This window comes from Eulemur rufifrons, chromosome 4 (genome assembly GCF_041146395.1).
Source record: "Eulemur rufifrons isolate Redbay chromosome 4, OSU_ERuf_1, whole genome shotgun sequence".
NCBI lineage: Eukaryota > Metazoa > Chordata > Mammalia > Primates > Lemuridae > Eulemur > Eulemur rufifrons.
This window is the reverse complement of record NC_090986.1, coordinates 9,724,095-9,749,345: the sequence shown is the minus strand read 5'-3', so window position 1 is coordinate 9,749,345 and position 25,251 is coordinate 9,724,095. Positions and strand designations below refer to the sequence as shown.

General features: G+C 37.6%; 2 protein-coding genes across 2 annotated transcripts; one reads left to right on the top strand and one right to left on the bottom strand.

The window, feature by feature from the left end:
• Positions 1 to 1,869: 1,869 nt before the first annotated feature.
• On the top strand, positions 1,870 to 16,371 carry LOC138382431 (zinc finger protein 679-like). Its single transcript, XM_069466933.1, has 3 exons — positions 1,870 to 1,899; positions 15,278 to 15,404; positions 16,262 to 16,371. The coding sequence occupies exons 1-3, from the start codon at positions 1,870 to 1,872 to the stop codon at positions 16,369 to 16,371; spliced, it is 267 nt and encodes an 88-aa protein (XP_069323034.1).
• On the bottom strand, positions 2,965 to 3,446 carry LOC138382935 (small ribosomal subunit protein eS27-like). Its single transcript, XM_069467557.1, has one exon. The coding sequence runs from the start codon at positions 3,380 to 3,382 to the stop codon at positions 3,128 to 3,130; it is 255 nt and encodes an 84-aa protein (XP_069323658.1). The 5' UTR covers positions 3,383 to 3,446; the 3' UTR covers positions 2,965 to 3,127.
• Positions 16,372 to 25,251: the final 8,880 nt, after the last annotated feature.

The window sequence follows — 25,251 nt, the reverse complement described above, 5'->3', positions numbered from 1 at the left end:
TAGAGTAGAGTAAAGGGGTGGGCCATCCTGGGCAGGGTTCAAGAGTGGAAGTTGTTATTTATATCTGATGGTCAGGAAAAGTCTTTGTGCAGGTATGCAAAGGACGTGAGCTAGCCAAGCATGTGTCGGGTGAAGAGGGCTCTGGGTGGGCAGGGCAGGAAGTATCTAGAGTGTGCTTGGTGTGGCCGGAGAAGAATGAGCAAGGCGGGGCAATAAAATAAAAATGAAATAAGGTCAGACAGGTGATGGGGCCCAGAGTCAGCCAGCCTTTGTTCAGTCTTCAGAGACTCAGGTAGCTGCCTTTTCCATTTTGACCAGAATTTATACTATTCTTTGCAGGAGGATGGTCTGTTAGGAGCTCACTCCTCTATATCGAAAGCAAAACTGTCTAGATTGATATTTTTTAAATGTAAATTGAATCATGTTAGTCACTTGCTTAAAACACTTCATTTTTTTTCCATTTTATTATATATATAAAAATCAAAACCTCTCACCATGACTCCACATGGGCTGTTTCTTACCATCCTAACCCCATTTTGCCTGCTCCCCCATCCAATCGACCCACCCGGGGCTTCTGAAGCTCCAGTCACTGGGGCCTCCTTCTGGTTCCGTGAATCTTGGGATTTTATCTTCCCTGCAGCTATTGATGCTAAAGGTTTCCCCGTCTGGTCCTCGCCTCCTACCCTACGGGGCTCAGCTTCAATGTCCTCTTCTGAATCAGGCTGAAAGCATCTCTACTGGAATTTTGAATAATCTGTAATTACTTAATTTGTTGCTTTTCCACTTGCTTTTTCCACCCCCTACTAAATTTACACTTTATGAGGGCAGGGACCAGTTGCAAGCATTGTTTCTGGAACATCACGGGTACTCTAAATATTTGTTGATTAAATAATCCATGACTAGATGAATTCGGTATTTGATAGCACTGCCTAAAGCAGACTGGAATTTTCTGTGGGTCTCCAGGAAAGCTGAGGAAATAGGTGAGTTCCCTGTCCTCATCTTCCTTCATTTCTCAGCTGCATGTTACTCAGCTGATCATAGCCTCCTCTAGATCTGACATTACTTAGACTCATTGATCGACTTTAACATAAATAAATGTGGAAAAACCTGATGTGTATCCAAATGTGCTTTCTGAATCCAGCTGGGCTGGAAGCTTAAAATACAAAGAGACTTTGAGAGATTTAATACCAAAATCAAAAAAATACTTCATTAATAATATTATATTGATTACATAGAGAAACAATATTTTAGATATATTGGGTTAAATTGTCACAATCAAATGCACGTGTTTCTTTGCCTTTTCTTTTATGTTGCCAGTAGAAAGTTTAAAATGACACAGGTGGCTCATATTTTATTTCTACTGAACATTGCAACCTGAGAGGATCACATCCGTCTTTAAAATTTAGAGTGCGTCTTCAAAAGACCAGAGGCCAAGAAGGTTAGAAAATCTGAAATTTAAAAATAATTTTATTATATTGTTTCCAATTTTGAGCATCATATATGTTATACATAGATGGATGTAACCATATATACAAGGTTAAATGCAAACATCTTCAAGGAAGGGGCAGGTCCCAGCAGAGACAGGAAGCTCTGGTCACAGCCATGAATGTGTGGGATCCCATCACCTGTCACTCAGGGCCCAAAAGGGTGGGCTTGGGGCCTTATTCAATGAGGGCACCGCTGCGGGAACTGTCCAATCGGCGAGCAGCGGAAGAGGCGGGGTCTTCCACCATCTTGGCGGGGCCTTTTTCTCTTGCGTCAGGTCGTTAAGCTTCCTCCTGTTCACTGCTCCTTCGCCGTTGCTCTGGGAGGTCGGGGTGGCTCTGCTGCAGCTTCTCCTCTGGGGGTTACTGGAAGGCTCTGTGGAGGATGGCGGGATACCCCCGAATCCAGGAACCGGTGAGTATGCAGGCCAGGTGTCCTGAGGGGGGCGAGGGCTAGTTGGAACCCACTGGAAGTGGCTGTGGTGGACCTAGGCTTCCCCACAGTCAGCCGAGTTGTCTGCGGATCGGAGTCCCTGCTGGTACAGCTCGGTCCTCAGTCCCCTTCAGCCAAAGGCTGGCGCTGGGCCTGGGCCGGCAGCCGGACCCCGAGCGTCCTGTCCATCCGCTGAGGCGTATGTGGCCCAGCAGGAGCCGTGTGGGGGCCGGTCTGCGCCCGCGGCTCCGCGTCTTCCTCAGTGTGCGGTGAGGACGCAGGAGGGTCGTCATGGGAGGATCCTGCTCGGTGTGCGGGGGCTCGTGTGTGGGAGGAGCTATGCTCATTGGGGTCCCCAGTCCTCCTCTCATTAAAAATTAAACTAAGGCACTGTTAAAACATTAAAGAGTTTATAAGAGCAAACGGCAATTTATGAATCCGGAATCAGCCAGCAATGGTTTGTGCTTTGGGGTCCCCGGGGGCCTTGAAGGGAAGGCTTTTATAAGGTGCATGAAGAAGGAAACCTAATTCAATAATTGGTTACAGTTTTGTAGTCACCTCTCTTGGACTATGACAATGGCTATTTTCTTGTTTTGTAATCAGAGGTGCTGTTACATGTAATTGGTTCTTTGTGGTTGGTTAAGCCTGAATTTTGCTTCGCACTAAGGTAGTAATTTATAAAAAATACATTTGAGTTATATTTCTGTATTAGGTAGGAACCCAGGGCACTAGAGTCACTTCAGTCTAATTGCCTCCTATTTAGTTATTTTAAAACTCCACAGAGGGACTGGTGTTTTCGTATGTTTTCCAGATGTATGGCATGCAGGGTCTCAAATCCAACACTATGTCCCCAGTGTTAACTCTTCTAGGGCTTACAGTGAAATCCTAAATTTCCAGTTCTTTCCCCAGATTCCCAAATGCCAGCTTCCCCTCAGAAGTCAAAAAATTATCAATTATTTATTTTTTTCCTTGTGTTGTCCAAGGGGAAAGTGTATTTTAATTGTTTAATATTATTTCACAAAACAGTAATTGTCTTTTTTTTTTTCCCCCATAATCAAAACTTTATTGAAAAACTGACACCAAAATAGTAGATCACTGTTATATACCTTACAAAATCAAATGTAATTATTTTGGTAGATTAACTAGAATTACTGAACTTATGATAAGGCTTTCTGTGAGATAACACAAATTCAGGAAGTTGTGTAGATCATTAGTGTTGCTTTCTTCTAAATGAACACCCTTCTGTGAGTCTGGCCTTTCCTCCTGTAGGCTGGCACAGCACTGTTGAACAACCTACACAAAGAACCACTGTCTGAGCATGGCTGAAAACTGTGGTAATCTTGTAGCAACCTGGACATTTTACATCCATAAAATAAGAGTTTAGTCTTTGAACTAGCCGTTTCTTTTTATGTTTTTTCTTTTCCTCTTCCAAGGATGGATGTAGTAAATCTCTAGCCAAAGGCATCTTGATGCTTTCGCGAACCCAGCTGGTCCAGACCTCTCAGACGACACCCCTGGCGAGCAGCACGCGATCTCAGTAATTGTCTTTTAAGAACATTTGTTTTCTCTTGCTGAAAATTTCAGATCAGAGGAAATCAGAAAATATTCACTTGACACCCCTTTTAAAACCTCTTTGTGCCTCTCCTGCTTTTATCTTTCCTAGGCACAGACATCTTACCAGCATGTCTTCAGGTTGAGTTTCTTCTCTGGAGACTTTACAGGGTGATGTGTCCTCAGCCACCCTCCTGTTTTTTTCTGGTCATGGGTTCCACAGCTATCTGAGGATGAGTCAGGACACCCACAGAAGCCATGTGTCCTGGAGTGTCTAGTGAATATCGTCAGCCCTGGGTCACCTCCTTGCGCAGGACAGCCTTAGGTATGGGGCTGGAGCCTATGGGGACCAGCTTGCTGGATGTCCTGGGACTGAGAGAGTCTTCTGGTGTACCTTTCACCTGAAAAGCTAACCCCTTGAGATTTTAATATTTTCTTCTCCCAGCCCTAGTTTTCATTTCTTGGAGACACGTTGGTGGCCAACCAATCAGTTGCTGGTTTTAAGGGAAAAAGACAAAAATGATTCCTGTTCTTTGGATTTTCTAACACTTGTGAGGGATAAAACTATCCCCAAGGACAAGAAAAACCCTCCCCAGTGAGCTGGTACAAGAACCTGCAAAGCAATTTGCACTTCAGGCACTCAGTGTGGTGCAGGAATGGTGCAGTGGCTCCTGGGAGGGTGGTCTTTGAGCAGTATGGTGAGCAGGCTGGCTGTGGGAGTATGTCCCAAGTGATAGGACAGCCTGACTTGACACTTGAGTCAGACATGACTGTGTTTCTGGCATCACTGCTCTTCCCTGGGCGTGTCACCTTGAAAAGATTTGTTCCCTCATTGCAACTTCGGTTTTTCATTAACAGTAAAATCAAGTTTGGCAGTCCAGCTTGAAAGATAAAAAATACTTTCAAAGCGGCATGAAAGTGGTGGGTTTCAGAAAATAAATACTACTCATATATTCCATTTGTTAAAAATTATTATTTACCTATTTTCTTCCCTAGAGTGAGTGTAGTAAGTTTCTCAGGTCCAGTTTTGGTTTATTGTTGTTTGTTGTTGTTGTTGTTGCTCATTTGTTTTAGCAGAGTTTCAATGTTTTGCACAGGCCAGAGAGGGCAGTGGCTGATTGTAGCTCACTGCAGCCCTCATGACTAGGCTCAAACAATCCTCCTGCCTTGGCTTCCTGAATAGTAGAACTATAAGTATGTGGCATCATGCTGGATAATTTGTAAACATTTTTTGTAAAGACAGGTCTCACGATGTTGCCCAGACTGGTCTCAAACTCCTGGCCTAAAGCAGTCCTCCCACCTTGGGCTCCCAAAGTGCTAGAATTACAGGTGCGAGCCACCACTCACTCTGGCCTCACTGTGGTGGCTCTTATTTAGAGATCTGTCTTATTTGGAGGTAATTTTCAATAGAATTTCAGGACTTTGTTTTGGGAATGCTACTCAGGGAAGGAAATAGAAAAAATCTCTTCCATTTTTATTGCAGAAAAATTAATATATTTCCACAGGAAAGCTCAGTAGAAAAATTGGTGAATTACAAAGATTTACCCAGACATCAGTTTCTCTCTTGTGCTTGGTGGAGAACTTGTGACAGTGGGTAATTCTGTTTTGTATCCTGTTAGCTGGATGTTGCAGTTCAATGATAAATTCTAGGAGGTAGGATTTGGCAATTCCTAGAAGTATTCACACATGATTGTTTACAAAATAATTTTTACCATGAAGATAACAATTAAATGACCTGTTTATTTTCTGAAATGGCTACGTACTTTTGATTTTCCTGTTGAGGTATAAAATTTAAATGCCTTACAATTTCTGTGATATTATAATAGATACACCCTTTGTTTTTGTCCATGTTTCCTGGCTCTCAGCTCCTATAAGCCTTGGTATTTGCTAAATGACTAGAGCAATAAGAATTTCTTTTCATTAAATATTTGGTCTTCTGTTCTTGGTTCCTGGAGCTCCTGAATGGTAAAGGTGAAAGGCAGTCTTTTGTTATTTACAATAAGCGTTTCAAACCCACCTTAGCTTGTGTTCCTGTGTGGTTTGTTTTGCAAAGCCCCTAGAAACAAACCACTGGATGGGAGGCTTGTTGACAGGGGAAGCAGCCATGTGCTTAGAGGGATGGAATTTTCAGTCTCACCCCCAAACTTTGGGCTGAAGGTTAAGTTGATTGAAATTGGCCTATTGTTAAATTAGTTATGCCCATGAAATGAAACTTCAATTTTAAAAAAAGGACTGGGTTTGGGCAGCTTCCAGACAGCTGAATGCATGGTAGTTTCTGGAAGGTGGTGAGCCTAGCAAGGACTCAAAACTCTGCACCCCTTCCCCCATACCTTGCTGTATGTATCTCTTGATCTGGCTGTTTGTGTATATCTTTTAATATGTCATTCATAATGAACTGGAAATATAAGTGTTTCCCTGAGTTCTTTCAGATGGTCTAGCAAATGAGTCAAATCTACAAAGGGAGTCATGGAACTGTGCATGGAAAAACCCAAACTCTAAAATGTTTGAAAGAGGTTTATTCAGAACCAAATTTGAGGGTCTGGAGTCACTCCAGGCTCAAGAAGCCTTGAGCAAGTGGACTTGCTGTGGTTGGGTTATAGTTTGGTTTTATATGTTTCAGAGAGGCAGGGTTTACAGGTAAAGTCATAAGTCAATATGTGGGAGGCATACATTGGTTTGGCCAAAAAAAGATGGGACACCTCAAAGCAGTGAGGGTGCTTACAGGTTATAGGTGGGTTTAAAGATTCTTTGGCTGAGTTAGGCTTTATCTAAAAGACCAGAAAGGAAATGCTTAATTTAAGATAAAGGTGTGAACACTCTGGGAGGTCCAGACAGGAGAATCTTTCAAGATAAGGATCTTCTAGGATGCTTGAGTTAAGATGGGGGGTTTTCTATCTTTTAGGTGATGCTAATTCTATACCAAAGTCAGTTTGGGAAATAAACTACACTGTATTTGGTTCACAAAACCTGCCTAGTGGGATTTTACCATTTGTGAGCATGACTCATCAGGCCACCTTAGGAAGGAATTTTGAGCAAAAGAACAGATCAGAGTTCAGTCCTCAGACCTGCTATTTGAAGCTGGTTACTCAGAGGTTTTAGAGGCCTGGATTTGCAACTGGTGTCTGAAGTGGGGATAGTTTGTAGGACTGAGTCCTCATTCTGTGTGATTTGATGCTATGTCCAGGTAGATAGTGTCACAATTTAATTGTATTTGAAGATACCTAGCTGGTATCTCCTGCAAAATTGATTGCTTCTGTAGTGGTAGGGTGAAATTGTACATTTTTTGTCAGAGAAGTCTTCTGTGCTGATTGATGTTGTGTGAGAGAAGAGAAAAAATACTTGTGGTTTGAGATTTTTTCCTTCAGACTTTCCTTCCCTTTTATAAACATAAAATCTGAGTTTTAGTGATTTTGCTGGATTCTTGAAACACTGTGTATTTTCTCATTTGCAATTAAACAAATAACCCTGACTGAGAAGCAGAGACATAAGCCCAGTGACTTGAAGCCAAAGCCAGTCTTGAGTTTGCAAGAGGAGGTCTGGAAGGCCCAATTATTTCTTCTGGGGAGCACCCTGGGAGGTGTCCCTGCCTGCTCAAAACGTCATGGAAGGAGCCCTTTATCCTGAGAAGCTATAGAGCCCTGGAAATCTGGGGATCCAGAGGAAAGTTTGGTTGGGTTTGGGATGGCAGGAGTGTGTGATGCCCCATCTATGATTGCAACTGTCATTGTCTTGGGGCTATTTTTATATATTGACAAGTGAAACAAATTCAGATTTAGGTGGGAAGTGACTATGTTGTAAAGTAGTATTGCAATATGAGAAAAGCACCAAATAGAAGATCTACAAGCTTCTTTCACAGGCAGGAGTAAATAAGTTTGGAAGACAGGTGGGAGAGGGAAGGGAGAATATGGCGTAGCAAAATCAGAAACTGATTTACTGAGTGACCACTGGTGAAAATTGAGAAACTGGAAGAGGGAGCATCTCCATCCTGTGAGGAGGGGCAGTAGGATGTGTGGAGCTCCCAGAATTAAATTTCCCAGCTTCTCAGGTTTCTCTTGCTCACTACCTAATAGTGAGCCACACTAGGCTGTATCTCCCCAGTAGGAGTGGTCCCCAAGCTTGAAAATGTGTTCAACCTACTGAATATAGGGTCCTTGTGAACTGTGGATGCAACAGGCTGCTTGTCTGAGCTGTTTCCCTTTTGCTTCCTTTATAAAATCTTCCTACCATATAATTCCAGTTTTCCCAAGTATTTGTGAATTTTATTCAATGATTTGAGTGTAAGATTCTTATTTTCTTGCCGGAAAATCAGAGTGGATTGAGTGATATGATCTGAAGAAATAAAGAGTATTCTTAAAATAAATAGTTTCATGCAGAATTTAAGTAATAAGAATATGGACATCCAGGTAAATAAACAGCCTCAGGCAGCTGTGGTGTGCCCCCTGATCTCACCTCCCTTCTGCACCCAGAGGCCGCTGCCATCCTGATTGTTTTTGTGACCCTTTGTAGCTTAAATATCTAGCATGAGCAGAGGATGGCTCAGTTTTGCTCTTTGAGCTCTCATAATTTAATGTTACCTTTAATATTCTGTTAATATTATGCTGTAAAGGTTTTTCTGTGGCTTCTGTGCCTCAGTTTGTGGCACTTGTACTGCTGTCTGAGGCTGTGGCTCACCTAATTTGCTCATACATTCCACTGTTCATGGGACTTTGTTTCAAGTTCAGTTTTTGATGTTGTAGACAAGACCATTTTTGGTGTTGTCCCCCAGGCATTAACACTTTGTAAATTTTTGAACCTAAAAGAAGAAACTGAGGCACAAAATATAATTTTGAAGAGTTTACCAGAGCCAGAGTAAGTACAGACCAAAGTAACCTTGGCTATGCGATCCTTTTGGTATTTGTTATAAGCAGGTTTTTAAAGGCAAAGGGGGGGATATGGAGTGGGCAAATGCAAACTTGTTTGTCAGGAATTCTTATTAATTTACACAAACATTGATTAGTGATTGGCTGTAAGTTGTTGAAGTATGCAGTGAGTTATGATGTTCAGCATGTGGCGTTTTAGGTTGATTTATAGATACTTGTGTCATTGTAGAGGCCACATAGAGCAAGCAGTTTCTAGAGATGATTAATTAGCTTAATACTCAAAGTGGGGAGTGGAACATGACTGCTGCCTCATTTCTGTGCTTCTCTGAGCCTGATGATTTAGAGGAGGCTTGCATTTTTTAGACAGTAAGTTTCTTTTCTTTCATATTTCTCCCTTTTAATCAAAATATTTCACTTCAGAAGCTCTGTGGCTCAAAGTGTCAGTGTCTAGGTGTCCCTCATCCCCAGGTATTCTCATTCTTAGTCCTGTCCCACACTGGGAAAGGAGGAAGAGAATGTAGCTTAGTGAGATATTTTAAGAGCACCCAAAAGCAAAATTGAAATGGCATCACAGAGTGCCAAGAGTGAGACTTCAGTCCAGTCATTGGTTTATATAGCTGCTGTTGCTCATTTTATTATGTCTAATCTTTGGAATACCATGATTTTGATTTCTTGAAAGAAGTAAAACCATGAGATCCATAGCATTAATAATTTGAATAGTAGAAACATAATGCTCATAAGGATAATCAAAAGAGGATTTGTATACCAGAACAACAACAAAAACCTATCCCATTGTGAGCCAGTTAAAAACATCAGGAAGAAAAGTAAATCTAGGTTCTTTCTTAGAGACTTGTCTCTAGAAGTGTCATCTTTTATGATTTTTCCTAGATTAGTTTTTATTTCATGAGAACTATTTATGTATACATGAGAGGTGTTTGCTACGGTACATATGTCTCCTTACTCAGGTAATATATAATCTAAAGCAATGTGATGTCTAATACAACCTCTGCCAGCAAATCAGTTGCTTTTTGTTGATGTGTGATAGAGGTAGCACTTTGACCTACCAGCAATTTTTCTAAGGTTATAGGAAAATGTCTATTTATGTGTTCATGGGACGTGGCACCTTGTTAAGGCAAAAGCACTCTAAATTGCATGCAGCTATCTTCTTGATGGCCAGGCAGGCAATTGATAGTTTTCCCCAAAATAGAATCTCCATCTATAATAGACAGGTGGTCATTCCTAGAGAAAAATTTGAGGTAAATAGTCCAGTGTTGGGTTTTGTCAGAGCCATTTTTAGATGGAGGGGAGACAAAATGTTATGAAATATTGACCTTTAATTTAGCATCACAGAGATTGGTCAGCAGTACCTGATATGGTTTCTACCACCAGGGATAGAGGGAATATGTTTTTGATGGTATTTTCAATAAACATAATTTCTAGGTTAAGGTTGTGATAATGAAGACTATCACCTTTAAGGAGATCTTGTTTATGTGCTACTTAATGAAGGTACATGGGTATGTTGTTATTTTGAAGGGAGAAAGCTAATGTTTTCCAAAGGGGGTAGAACATTTTTTTTTCTTATGAGACACAGTCTCGCTCTGTCACGTGGGCTAGAGTGCCATGGTGTCAGCCTAGCTCACAGCAAACTGAAACTCCTGGGCTCAAGCAATCCTCCTACCTCAGCATCCTGAGTAGCTGGGACTATAGGTGTGCACCACGACGCCTGGGTAAATTTTTCTATTTTTGGTAGAAACGGGGTCTCACTCTTGGCTCAGGCTGGTCTCAAACTCCTGACCTCAAGTGATCCTCCTGCCTCGGCCTCTGAGAGTGGTAGGATTATAGGCATTAGCCACCACGCCTGGCCTAGAACATATGTTAAACATACCAATAGGAGAGCATTAGTCCAGAGAAGGTTAAAAGTTTTTGTAAACTTTGTCAGTTGATGTTGTAGTACCTCATTTATATATTCCATTGGTCTGGAGGACTGAGGGTAGTGTCCCCAATAGAAATGCTGAGATATTGGTCACATGTTGCAAATAGGCTGATTTGACCAGTGAAAGGAGCGTCTCAGTCTCTGTGAAGCTCAGAAGGAAATCCCCAAGAAGGAATAGGAAAAGAGTAGAGGGTCATCGTTAAACAAAAATTGAACTACGGAATTTGGTCATTTTCTTTCTTCCTTTTTTCTTTTCTTTTCTTTTTTTTTTTTTTTTTTTACAGTTTACTGAAAAGTTGAAGCAAATACTTTTATTATCTCCAATTAATACTTCATGAAAAGATACGACATCTCTATGGTTCTCCTGGAGAGAGTTGGAACCCATTATATTAAGTGAAGTATCCCAAGAATGGAAAAACAAGCATCACATGTACTCACCAGAAAATTGGTATCCCTGATCATCACCTAAATACAAATCTGGGAACGACACCAATTGGACATCAGACTGAGGTGGGGGGTGGGGGAGGGGTGGGGGTATGCCTACACAATGAGTGCATTGCGCACCGTTTGGGGAGTGGTAACACTTGAAGGTGCTGACTCGGGAAAGGGGGGGTGGGGAAAAAAATATGAAACTGTTGTTTTTAACTTGCACTGTTCACTTAATAATTTATCATGAATATTTCCCACATTATTTCATATCATTGTACAAGAAATAATGTATACATTATGAGGACATACTGTATCTAACAAGATATACTGTTAGACTCTTTGATTCTGTAAAATTAAATTGAAAAAAAAAAACAGTAAAAATGAAAAAAAAAAAACAAGAATACACAAAAAAAAAAATACTTCATGAAAATCTTGTTGAAATGAGAAAGCCAAATTTTTCCCTTGAATTTCTGTATTATCAATATTAAAGCTAATTCTAATAAAACCTTATAAACAAATGTATCCAATCTCAATCAGTTTTGGCCACACAAGATAAGATCTCTATATACGTTTTATAATCTGTTATGTTTCCATTCTCTTTTTTCTCTAACTTTCTATGCCCACTGAGTTTATCTCTTTCATTTTTTTGTTTTATTCTTTCAGTTGAATTCAGCCTTTAAATAACTTCTAAACCAGGCAAAGTTACTTTTTTAAACCAGAAATCACATACTTATGTATATTTCAATAACCTTTTGCACATACAAAAACATACATCTTATTTTATTTATACATACTCCATGTAGAATTCTCTTTTCTCTAGTTTTAGTTACCATATGTTAGTAAGAATTTTAAGTCTTAGTAACTTTAATTCATAGTGAAAACATAAGATGTAGGGAAGTTTAACAGTGGCTCACCTGCTAAAAATTTATGAATATGTATTTTATAATGTTTAGAAGAATAGCCTTTGTAATGGAATAATTTTTCAATGTAGAAAAGAACATATTTACTACCATATCTAAATATATTTTATCTGTGAAATAAGAAACCAAATGTATATAAGCTTAAACTCATATTTAGTAATTAATGTCTTAGCATTATATCTTATTTGGAAATGATCAATATATTCAATGAATATTCATCATTTAATTTACCATTGCAAAACTCTAAGAGTACAGCTACCAAAAATATTTGAAAAAAATTTTTAAATAAACATATTATGAAGCATAATTATTATTATAGGTTCATTTATTAACTTCCATTCCATTTATGTCTGCTTTATTCATTGTTAACAATTATGTTTATAAAAATTCATGAGACATAAAAAAAAAATCTAGCCATCATCTCAGGTTAAACTTTTTATTATAACCATTTTTATACTACTCTGTTAGGCAAATATTATAAAAGCAATAATCTTAAAGTTAAGTAAATGAGTATTTTGCTGATATATCAGAAGACATGATTGTTTTTATTAAACTAAACATATTAAACTAGTCATATTCACCGAAATATTTATTCAAGTCCTGTGAAATTGGAAAATATTTGTTCTTATTTATTTAATTATGAGCACTCATTCATTTTTAGGTTAATTAGGTACCATGTAGACAATATACAATCACATGTATAAATGTATGGATACATGTAGACACAATATGTAATTTACATGTGTACACATGCATGCATGTAAAAGACGAGAATGTGGAGTTAAACATAAAAGACAGTAGAACTTTAGACCATGGAGGAGGAGTGATGGGAGACAGTGAGTGATTTGACAGGAGGCAGAACTCAGGTGGTGATGCCAATGATGGGGAGCGGCACCTGCATGACCTTGAGCAAGTCATTTCCTTTCCAGGCCTGTTCCTTTTTCACTGAGAGCCTTTCCACTCCCCTGTTCTTCTAGTCATGAACTTGAAACTCTCTGATTTGGTGTCCACTCCCTTTGACTATTTTTACTGAGCTTTCCTATATTCTCTCTTCTGCCAAGGGGGAAATGGAACTGTGAGATGTATTTTCTTTTGCAGGAGAAATTTATATGTAGTGTAATTATTCCTTACATGTGTTTTGGTCTGTAAACTGGTTTATAGAGTTACCTATGTTTGTATTGTAAACTGTATGTTAGGAAAATCCATAGAACTTTTCAAAATAAATAATACTTTTGTTTACATAAAAGTAGAAATACCTTTAGTATCATAGTAGGCTTCTTGTGGGCTTAATGTGCTCTTATGTGAGAGGCTTCATGAGTATTCACAAATAATTGCAAAATGCACCAAACAAATGAGAATGATTACCATGAAATCAGGTTTCTGACTTATGTTTTTGCAATTAGTGGGGAAGCATTACATGTCTATTCACATCATTCGGACTGGGGAAATTCTTTTTAAAGTGTAAACCAGATTATATACATTTTCAAGAATTACTCAGTAGGGCTTCTTGAAAAGATATTGTGAAAAATAAGTAAAATTAGGTTTGAAAAAATTGGACCAGGTATGTCTATAGATTTCGGGCCCAAAAAGGCCACAGTGTGGAGAGTACCATATTTTGTTAGAAAAGAATGATTCTTATGTTTGTTTTTCTCCAAGTCATAAAGGAGAGATTTTTTTGTTTGTTTCCACTTCCTACTTCACAGATGGAGCAAGTTTTTTAACAAGAGGCTATGTGCATTGGCGCATATAGGTTGTGTTAAAATAGATGAGGTGCTACATGCATTGGAGCAGGTTAGTGAGGGATGGTGAGTCTTGGCATCAGAAAGTCTGCACAGGGGCCTTTGGAATCTCAACTCCTTTGTCTTGCGGAAAATCTGCCATTTCTGGGAAACAACTCAAAAAGGCTAAGTAGTTAAAAATTACAGGGTTCTCTTTTTCAGGCCCCACTGGACTGAGAATCTATTATAAAACGAGAGAAAGAGGATTATAAAAACATATGGAGATCATTGAAATTTGTTCATAGATCCAGTTATACAATAGCACAGAGATATTTATTTTTGAGATCATCTAATTTATTAGCCTTTTCAATGATACTTTTATATTTTGTATCTAGTTTAAAATGGGCTTCTATTCGCCATGGAAATGAACATTTTCTCCCACATCATCAGGTCATAACCATAACTATAGCTTTTTTTGCATATTCTCTTAAATTGAAAGATTTGAGGAAATAATCTCATTTTATATTTTCTGAGTTGATATACAAGTCTCTGGACACCATGTAATAATCTAACTTTTATCATACATTTCAAATGTGCCTTTTATCAGACACTCCCATTTACTTTAAGTGTATTTTCTCATACATCTTATGGATGGATGGATAGAAAATAAACAGATCATATGTAGATATAAAGAGGTATCTGCTTAGACAATGCTGTTTTCACAGTCGTGAACAATGATCACTATTTTCATCTCCTAAACTAACTTAATATAACAACACTTTACATCTTCAAGTATGTTTGCATTTCAGTATGATACACATATATATATGTTTTTAATGAAATTTAATCTTATTTTATTAGAAATTCAGTACCTATTTTGACATTTGTGATTAACTTCAAGTTGTCTTGTGCTGACTTTATTCAGTTTTTTTGTCTGATACACTACATCATAGAAACACATTGAAAGCTTTCTATACTTGTACGTTTGATATCAGTTTCTAGAACCTGGAAATTACATCATTTTAATGTCTGGTACAAATAGAATATGTATACTCCACTAAAGATCTCTTACTAGGGTACTGTGCTTTAAAGTCATGACAACTAAACTTTTCTCTTTGTGGTTATATTGATATGATACATAGTTTTCATTAATTTTAGTTTGCTTTTAGTGATGTGTCTGCGTCCATTTGCTCCTAATATTAATTTGTCCTATCATAGTTCATGCTAATTTTATTCACTTGGTTAAGGTTCTCTCTGACAAAATTTTTCCACTTTAATTATTTTTCTCTTAACTATTAATAGGTAACTTGTGAGGACTTACCAACTGATGTGCATAAACTATCACATTTAATCTGGAAGCTCCCTTTCTGTTTAGATTTTCTTTGCGCATAGCTTGCTTGGGAAAACAAAGGCACTCATATTTATTTTCCAGTCAGATGAACTGGAGTAAAGCCAGGCTCTGCCACTTACTGGACGTTTGAAAGACATTCCTCTTGGACCAGAAGCATTGACGTCACTAGTGAGCTTGATAGAAATTCAGGTCTCACTCCATATCTCCTGAATTAAAATCTGCATTGTCATACACATTAAAGTTTGAGAGGTACTTTTTACCTCAGCATGACTTTTCCATCTGAAATATATACACAAATTATCCTGCATGATGTAATGTAGAACTTAAAAATGAAAATGTCCGTTTTGGTGCCTTGAATTTTATACTATATCATCCAGAAAACTATAGTACCTACACTGGATTTGTTGATCTATGTCAGTTTTATTCCACAGAGTTACGGAATACATTACAGAATATTTTTGTGTTAAAAAGTGTCTTTTTGAACAATTCCAGTCACTCATATAATTAAGAAACTGTTATCTTTTCTCTTTCATTTTCACCTGGAGCCAAATTAAGAACTCTTCCCATAGTCACTTTGCAAATATGTGTTTTTCTTTCAGGGACTGTTGACATTCAGGGATGTGACCATAGAATTTTCTCCAGAAGAGTGGGCATGCCTGGGCACTGTTCAGCGGAATTTGTATAGGGACGTGATGTTGGAGAACTACAGAAACCTGGTCTCCCTCGGTGAGGATAACTTCAATACACAATTTCTATTCCACACTAAAGATTTCATATCCTTCCTTTGTAGGAAGGTTTCTGGGAGTTTCTGCTTTATATGAATTAATTTTAGATCTTTGTTTCCAAGGAAATATTGGGGATTTGTTGTATAGGAAAAATCTTCAAGATGTTTTATCTTGATTTTAATCTTACTCATTCTTGAGCTGTTCTGTATCCTTCATTCTAGATTAGTGGTAATTTCAGAAATTTAGTGGCAAATTCAGAAATTTAGTGGCATAAACTATTATCTACACCTTAAAATTAAATTTCCACCATCAGTTTTTGATTCACTAGTGCTGGGTAGTAGAGATAACAACCCACACATTTTCTTTTCTTTTCTTTTAGTTTTGTTTTAGTTTGCTTTTGTTACAGAGTCTTGCTCTGTCACCCTGGCTAAAGGGCAGTGGTGTCAACATAGCTTACTGCAACCTCAAACTCTTGGGATCAAGCCATCCCCGTGCTTCACCGTCACTAGTTGCTGGGACTATAGTTGTATGCTACCATGCCTGGCTAATTTTTTTAATTTTAGTAAGGATAGGGTCTCGCTCTTGCTCAGGCTGGTCTCAAACTCCTGACCTCAAGTGATTGTCTTACCTTGGCCTCACAGAGTGCTAGGATTACAGGCATGAGCCAACACACTTGGTGAAGACCCACAAATTTTAAATATTTCCTAAATATTCTAAAATTTCCATCAGGGAATAGTAATTTTTGATTAATTTTCTAAAATCGTATATAATGTTCTCTCTTTTCTACTGAGTACAATACTTGGTTGGTAATTGAAAAATCCTAGCAAGAGTGATATCATTTTTTCCCTCATAAAACAGGTCTTGCTGTCTTTAAGCCACACCTGATCACCTGTCTGGAGCAAAGGAAAGGGCTCTGGACTGTGAAAAGGGATGGAACTGTAGCAGAACGCCCAGGTAGGTGGGGGTGAATGAAGCAGATGACACAGGTGAGAGGTCAAGGAGAAAGCCAGACTTTAAATTGTGGTTTGGGCAGTTCTGCTCCAATGGAAATGGTTTCTGAGAAGTCTGTGTTTCTTTCTCTTAATCTCAGATATTGGCATCTCTGCCCTTTGTTATTATCTAAGGACTTGACTTAGTGATCTTCCTTCACATTTACAGTGAGAGTCAGAGTCCTTTTCAGAGTCAGGGTCCCTAATAAGGGACCACAGGATGTGACTGCTCTTCCATTACTTTTCAAGAGATGGGAATACGTGTGTATTTCTGAGGAACTCTATGACAAACTATTTTTTAATTTCCCTTTTTGCATCATATCTAGAAATGTCTTAATGTAGTGGTGGTATTGGTATTTGGTTCAGAAATCCCATAACACCACAAGCAAATGTGTTTTCTGCTTTATTGTTTCATATCCTATGGAAGTATTAAATGCAATTCTATAGAAATTCATACTCAGTAATATTATCAGACCACTAAGTATCTCCATAAATAAAATCTAATGTTATTTTACTTCTAAATTCTGTTTTAGTGTGGACTATGATTAACAATAAACTCCACACACCCCAATTCCTCAACTTTAATATAGTTCAATATATCTACTCCGTACATTTCTTAAATATTCTATGTCATTGGGGACCTTAGAATATTGCTCAGCCTATATTCAAATTCTGCATTTTACTTTTTTTTTCCAATTTTAAATAATCTTTACCATCTTCTTTATTTCTCAGTAACTATCATTTTATAATTTTCTCTTGTTTAGTAAAATTACTGGGACTGTGTCATTCATATATATGTATACACATTTATATACATATATATGTATATGTCTGTGATATGGACTTTCTTCACAAATAAAAGTTGTATAACTATATAATTGTATACAATGTAATGACTTGGTATGTGTGTCCATTGTGAAATGATTGGTACATTCAAGTTAATGGACACATCTAACACTTCACAGTTACCTTTTGTTGGTAGTCAGAACACTTAAGGTCTACTATCATAGCAGATTTTTAAGATAAAAACCATTATTAGTTATAGTCACAATGCTATACATTAGGTCCACAAAACTTATTCATCATATTATATAAATGAATGTTTGTACCTTTTGAACAATATCTCCTCATTTCCCCACCTCAGGCCCTGGCAACCACCTTTGCACCTTCTGCTTCTATCAGTACAACCTTTTTAGATTCCCCATGTAAGGGAGATCATGCAATATTTGTCCTTCTATACCTGACTTATTTCAGCTAGTGTGATATCCTCCCTGTCCATCTATGTTGTTGAAATGGTTGAATAATATTTTTATAACCAAATAATATACTATTGTGTATATATACCACATTTTCTTTGTCCATTCAGCATTCACAAACATTTAAGTTGTTTTCATTTATTGGCAACTTTGAATAATTCTGCAAATGAACTGGGGAGTGCATGTATTTATTTGAGATGCTGATTTTATTTCCTTTGATTATATACACAGAAGTGGGATTGCTAAATTTTATGGTAATTGTATTGTGTTTTTTTTTTTTTCCAAGATCCTCCACACTTGCTTTATAAATGAATCTACTGATTTACAACTCACCAACAATGATTTATTTTTCTTCACATCATTGTCAAAACTTGTTTTCTTTTTTATATTGGCCATCCCAACAAATATGAATGAAGTGATATCTCATCATGATTTTGATGATTTTGTAATTCCCTGATAACTGGTGATGTTGAGCACCTTTTCATACACCTGTGGGCCACTCGTATGTCTTCATTGGGAAAATATCAGTTCAGTCTTAGGACTGTTTTTCAACCCGTTATTACGGTCATTATTGTTTTTGCCTTTGATTTATGTTTCTTATATAATTTGGATGTTAACCTCTTATCAGACACATGATTTACAAATGTTTTCTCCCATCCTATAAATATTTTATTGTTTGCTGTGCAAAAGCATTTTAATTTGATGGAGTCCAACTTGTTTATATTTCTTTTTGTTTTTATACTTTTGGTGCCATTTTCAAAAAATCCATTACCAATATCAATATCAAGAAGGTTTTTTCATATGTTTTCTTTTCAGATTCTCAAGGATTCATATCTTACACAAGTCTTTATTTTATTTTGTGTTAATTTGGGGACATGGTGTAAGATAAATGATCCAGTTTTATTCTTTTCATTGTGGATACCCAGCTTTTCTCTTACCAATTATTGGAGACACTATACTTTCTTCATTGTGTATTCTTGTTGTGTCTGTCAAAGATTAGTTGACCTTATAAATGTGGGTTGATTTCTGGGCTCTCTATTCTGTTCCAGTGGTGTTGTATCATTTTTAATATATATACCATTCTGTTTTTATTGCTATAGTTTTGAAATATAGTTCAACATCAGAAAATATGATGCTTTCAGCTTTGTTTTTCCTCAAGATTACTTCAGCTATTCAAAGTCTATTGTAGTTTGGCCAGGCATGGTGGCTCATGGCTGTAATCCTGTCACTCTGGGAGGCTGAGGTGAGAAATCGCTCGAGGTCAGGAGTTCCAGACCAGCCTGAGGAAGAGTGAGACCCCATCTCCACTAAAAATAGAAAAGATTAGCCAGACGACTGAAAATATTAATAGAAAAAAAATAGCCGGGCATGGTGGTGCATGCCTATAGTCCCAGCTACTCAGGAGACTGAGGCAGGAGGATTGCTTCAGTCCAAGAGTTTGAGGATGCTGTGAGATGGGCTGATGCCATGGCACTCTAGCCTGGGCAACAGTGCATGTCTCTTTCTCAAAAAAAAAAAAAAAAAAAGAAAAGAAAACAAAGTCTAATGAAGTTCCATTAAAATTTTAACATTGTGTTTTTTATATTTGTAGAAAATGCCATTAAAATTTTGATAGGAAGTTGATTGAATCTATAGAACACATTGGATTATATGGCACTTTAAAAGTATTTATTCTTCCAATCCACAAACATGCGATATTTTTACATTTATTTGTATCTTTTTCAATTTCTCTCATGAATATCTTGTATTCTTTCAGTGCAAAACTTTTTCATCCTGGTAAAATTAATTGCTAAAAATTAATATTTTGATATCGTTGTACACGAGATTGTTTTCTTTTATTTGTTGTTAATGTATGGATTCTCTGGTTTTTATATGTTAATTTAATATTTTGCTCACCTGCACTTCATCTGAGTGCATATTTTAAACAGTTTTTTCGTGTACTATTTATAATTTTCTGTATATAAGATCATATCATCTACAAACAGTGACGAATTTACTTCTTTCTTTATTTGCACAGCTTTTTTTTTTTTTCCATTTTCTTTCCTAATAGTTCTGCCTAGGATTTCCAATACTGTGTTAAAATAGAGGCATTGAAAATGGGTGTAATATAAACTTGCGTTGTTATCTGCACATTTGAAGGAACACACACCTCTTCTAGTTTTTATAAGCCAGTTTCAGCAGGTAAAGATCTTCATTTTGGGGTACCAGGCTTATGGGGTCTCCTCTGGGTTTATAGATCAGAGGGGTTGTAACTGGGTTACAAGTCTGTGGCTGGGTATGTAGTTAGGTCTTCCTTGAGTGTGGGCCTGTTACCAGGGGCTTGGCTAGTTGAGAATTCTGTCTTATTCATAAGCAGGCTGGATTGCCTTCATGACTTTGATCTGTAGGGCAGGGACTTGCAGCTGGGTCTGCCTAGGGTAGACCTGACATCAAGTGTATGGATGAGTGTGGCTCCCACTGAGAAGTTTTCTCCATTTCACTGCATAGGCCCTTGGGTGGGCAGAACTGGGCAATAACTGTGTCTAAGAGGGCTGGAACTGGGTCACAGAACTGCTTCAGAGACCACAGTGAGTACCAAGTTGTGCAGGCTTGTCTCCATGACCACAAGTGGGTATCTCTCCCAGTTCTCTTGATAGGCAAGAGTACCACCAGATCATGGCTGGGAGAAGTTGGAGACGCCTACATGGTCACTTCAGAATTCTCGGTGGGACCAAGTTGACTGGGCCATTTCCTGGTCTGTAGCCAAGAACAGGGGTCCTCAAGTTTGGCACCTGAATTAGGGCCTGTCTTTTTAAAATTACCTTCCTTGTTCTATGGCTTTAGCAGCTTTGGTATCCTCCTCCCTGGATCCCAAAGCTCTCATAAAAGCACTTTTTTTTAGATATGGTCTCGCTATATCACCCAGGCTAGTTTTAAGCTGCTAGACTGGAGTGATCTTCTTACCTCGGCCTTTTAGTAGCTAAGAGTACCAGCATGAGCCACCGTGCTGGGCTGTCATAAAGGTTCTTTTTTTCATGTATGGCTGCAAAATGTTTGTTGCTGCGGGGATATAAAGAAGCAGGGGGGCCGGGCGCGGTGGCTCACGCCTGTAATCCTAGCACTCTGGGAGGCCGAGGTGGGCGGATCGTTTGAGCTTAGGAGTTCGAGACCAGCCTGAGCAAGAGCGAGACCCCACCTCTACTAAAAATAGAAAGAAATTATATGGACAGCTAAAAATATATATAGAAAAAATTAGCCGGGCATGGTGGCGCATGCCTGTAGTCCCAGCTACTCGGGAGGCTGAGACAGGAGGATCGCTTGAGCTCAGGAGTTTGAGGTTGCTGTGAGCTAGGCTGACGCCACGGCACTCACTCTAGCCTGGGCAACAGAGTGAGACTCTGTCTCAAAAAAAAAAAAAAAAAAGAAGCAGGGGACTTCATATTCCACCATCTTGCTAATTTTACATTCTTTATGTATTTTCACTTTCTGTTTTGTTCTATATTAAAGTTTTTATAATTTTAGATTCAAATATTCAGAAAAATATACTAGAATTTCACATCATATATTATGTAAATTAGATAATTAGTAGACATCCCATATTTACTAAAACATTCACTTGAAAGTTTAAGTCTACTGTAGGCAAAAGGGAATCATTAGAATTGTCATCTACTTTCCTTAATTTTTCAGTTGCTAGTGGCTCCCTCTGGTATTTTTCCTAAGTGTATAAGTGAGGTCTCTGCTAGATAATAATCTTTAGTCCTGGGGATCAACAATCCTTTCCTACTTTGAAAGTTGTTACTTATTATTGACAAACTTTATGCCCTAAATCTAGTAGTTACAAAAGGTATAGGTAGAGAATATAGGTGAGTCAAACAAAATTTGAACTACCATGTTTGCCACCTTTCATTCTTACATCTTTGTGAACACTTTCCCAACTGTAACCTAGGCTAGTCTCTTTTCTAAACTTCTATTGTAATTATAGTTCAATCTCAGAGAGGTGAACATTTACATGTTCTCCAATTATCTCATCTATAGTGTGTTTTCTAACTGGATAAAACAAGTAAGAATCAGATCTTATATTTAAAAATATTTCTAACTTTCATGAAGGACTCATTTAATAATTGTTGGTATATAAAGTCAAGGAAGTAGACTTTTATAAAAGATTGTAAAACATACACATACAGGGTTCAATAATCAAGCATGGATGTACGCAGAAAAGATCATTTTATCCTTTCTGAAAAATGGTTAAAGATAAAATTCTTTTTTATCCTTTCCACTTATTCTTGGCAAATAATGCCACATAGTTATTTTTCTTTCACATTTTCATGAGTGTATCATTTTTAAAAGCAATTGGTAATGAGCCTCCCAAAATTATGACATAAATAAGAATTTATAGTCATAGTGGAAATCCCACAAGCTTTCTCTCAACTACACTCCTTAGATTTAAGAAAACAAAACTTATGATAATTTACAAAGCCAAACAATGGGAAGACAATCGTTTGGGTAAATTGATTCCTCTATTGTAGGAGAACATATTATGGAAATAAAAATAACATGGACTCTGGGTTGCCATTCTGATTTGCCACGTAGTGTGACATCCTGAACAAGTTCTCTACATTTGTTTTATTCCTTATCTATAAAATGGGGAAAATATACATTTTCTAGGGTTTTTAGGAAGATTAAAGGAGAAAATGCACATAAATCACCTAACACATGGAAGTTACTTAAAATTAGTTCCCTCTTCTTCCCTCATTGGACACTGTTCTTTCTCTTCTCTTCTTCCTTTCTAAATCAAATTCAAAAAAAGTATACCTCTCATTTTCCCCCACTAGTTTTCTTTCTGTCTCCCTGTGTTCTTCTCATCACTCTCAAAGTCTACCTTGTTCTTTTGCTCCCAATCTTTTAAACTCTCTTCCAAGGTGTTTAGAGCACTGGTAAGGAATGATTTTTAACTAACCTTACTGATTTCGTTTAATCTATTCAATAAAACCTCTCGCCCAAAGAGCAAAGGAAACTGCAGGAGAAATAAGGCAAACTGGAAGAAGTATACTCCATAAGTGGGTTAAGTTCTGGATCAAGGCAATACTCTAAACTCTTCCCATGTACAATCCATAACTCTCCCCATGGGCCTCTGTATCAACCTCAAGATAATTATACTCCTGCCTCAAAATAAAATGAAATCCTCTACCTTTGTGCCCTAAACATCCCAGTTGTATCTAACTTGGATGAATGTATCATGTGTCTTGAATCACTTTATATATATTTAATCATCTCACAGTAACTCAAGTTGAAAAAGTCACTTTGGTTTCTCATAAATGAATATGGAAGTGCTGAGGAAAGCAAAAAGAACTATATTCTGATTAATGAACATGTTGTCTCAGGTTTTCTTGATATGTTTTTATCAAGAGAAGCTAGTAGGCAAGAGAATGAAATATAGAGAACTACAGGAAAAATTTTTGACTTCACATTTTTTCTCTATTGGGCTTCAGCTGTGACTTTGCTGGGAGTGGAGATGGATGCCATCAGAGCTGAAAAATGAGCATAACCTTCTTAACAATGTGCCTCTCTTAAGTTTTAGATTTCTGACATGTCCACTACCAACAAATTTTTTACCCTCCAATGCACCTTTGATAGCATATAGCTCTATTCCTCAAATAGCAAGTATATTATCCAAGTTCAGAGATACAATTGAGGAATTAACATGAAAACCATGTTTCCTCATAAATCAGAAACTGCTAATTAAGCCTCCAGACCCTATGAAAAGACACCAAAGTGGTATTACTCAGTCACCAATCTAAAGAGAGAACTTTGACTCAAGGTATAAATGAAACTAATTATGTAAATATGTTTATAAATATTTATACAATTACATACTTACACATAAGCACTTACACAGACTTAGAAAACAAATGTAAGAACATTAAATCAAAAGGACTCACTGAAGAATAAACAGAATTTTCTGTGATCTTGAAGAAATTAATAACTCATTCTTTAGGGAGGATCCCTCAAAATCCAGCCATTAGAAACCATATTCTGTAACTGTGTACGAGCAACACGTAGCCTCTTTCCCCACCCCAATTTCCTAGTTGCCAAGAGAGGAATCTTAAAGTAGATGGGCACTTAAAGGTCTCTGTGCAGAAGCAATTTATGTTCCTCAAGTAGAAGATTCAATCTAAATCCCCAAATTGACAAAATAGGTACATTCCATATTATGATTTTACAACAAGTTAAAGTTCTGATTTTGTCACCAGAATTATACTGCCCCTTCAGAGGACTCTATTTTAAGCACAAAATAAGAACTGGGCATATATAGAGTGAAACTGGTATGCAAATAGTATTATACAGATTCAAGATGGCCTCTTCTAAAAAATACTGAAAAAACCTTTCACCAACTACAATTTGAATGTGGCTTTTATTGGCAAAAGAAACTCAACAACATCTGAAGATTACTGGTAATCTCCACAAACCCCCTTAATTATGTTTTCTTATGAATTGAGTTTAAAGGTCTTGCCCTCAGAGAGGCTTTCGGTTTTGATACCTTTAAAAAAAAAAAAAAAACACCATTTTTCAGGAATTATGCTCTTTCAGTCAACAGGGACTTTTAGAGACTATTCAACCAGGAGGAAAGAGTGAATCATTATTTCTAACCAAAGGCACTTGGTTAGCAACTCTCAGCTGCACATTTTCTTTTTCCCCAGGGGCATATCTAGTGTGCCTTAAAGAACATAGGACAATCAATAATGAGAGTGGTTACAATTATAAGCCACTGTTGTGCATGATTATTGACCAGCTGCCTTCCTGTGGATCACTGGACCCAGACAGTGGAGGGGTCAAAGGAGCTAATATGTCGTACTGGCAGAACAGCAAGCACCTTCCTTTTCCGGTCACCACAGTTTGCTCACTGGATGTTCATTGTAGGACCAGCAGGGTCAATACAGGTAATAGCGTAATAATAAAGAAAACTGTCTCAGGCTTGAGCACTGAAAGCTACCCATGCTACACACTCCACATTTAACACTCATTCTGCCAATAACAGATGCCATGGAAATAATTCTTACAGCTGGGAAGATGGGAATCCTTTAAAAAAATTTAAATATGATTAATATTGATAAAGGATGCTTTTTCTATGTAAACCAAAGCCTAGATATTTTGTTATATGATATTTCCTACATGAAGAACAAAAGAAAACAAAATATGTTAGAGAATTACTTCTCCCTACTGAAAATGGGAACTTATAAAAAAGGGAGTTTGTTCATATGCTGAATTTAGCCATTCCTTTGCCAAAGGAGTCTGGAGAGTAACATTGGATCCACAAGAAGTGCTGTGCAAGAGACCACTTATTGGAACACACATTTCCTGCTGATAGTTCTAGGAGAGATCTTATCCTTACACTTCTATTTGGTCACCATATTAGGTAAGAAAAAAGTAAGCTGAGGGTGGGGGAAGAAAATAGAAAAGAAAAAAAAGTGGCAGAAAGAGACTGATCATAGGAGAGAACAAGAAATAAAAAGAAGGCAGGTGACTTGTTTGCCCAACTTTGGCTCTATGGTCCTATCAGCCAAAATGCATACTAAGTGATATGGTATCACAGGAAAAGGGAAAAAAGAGAGTTCAGGCCATGGTG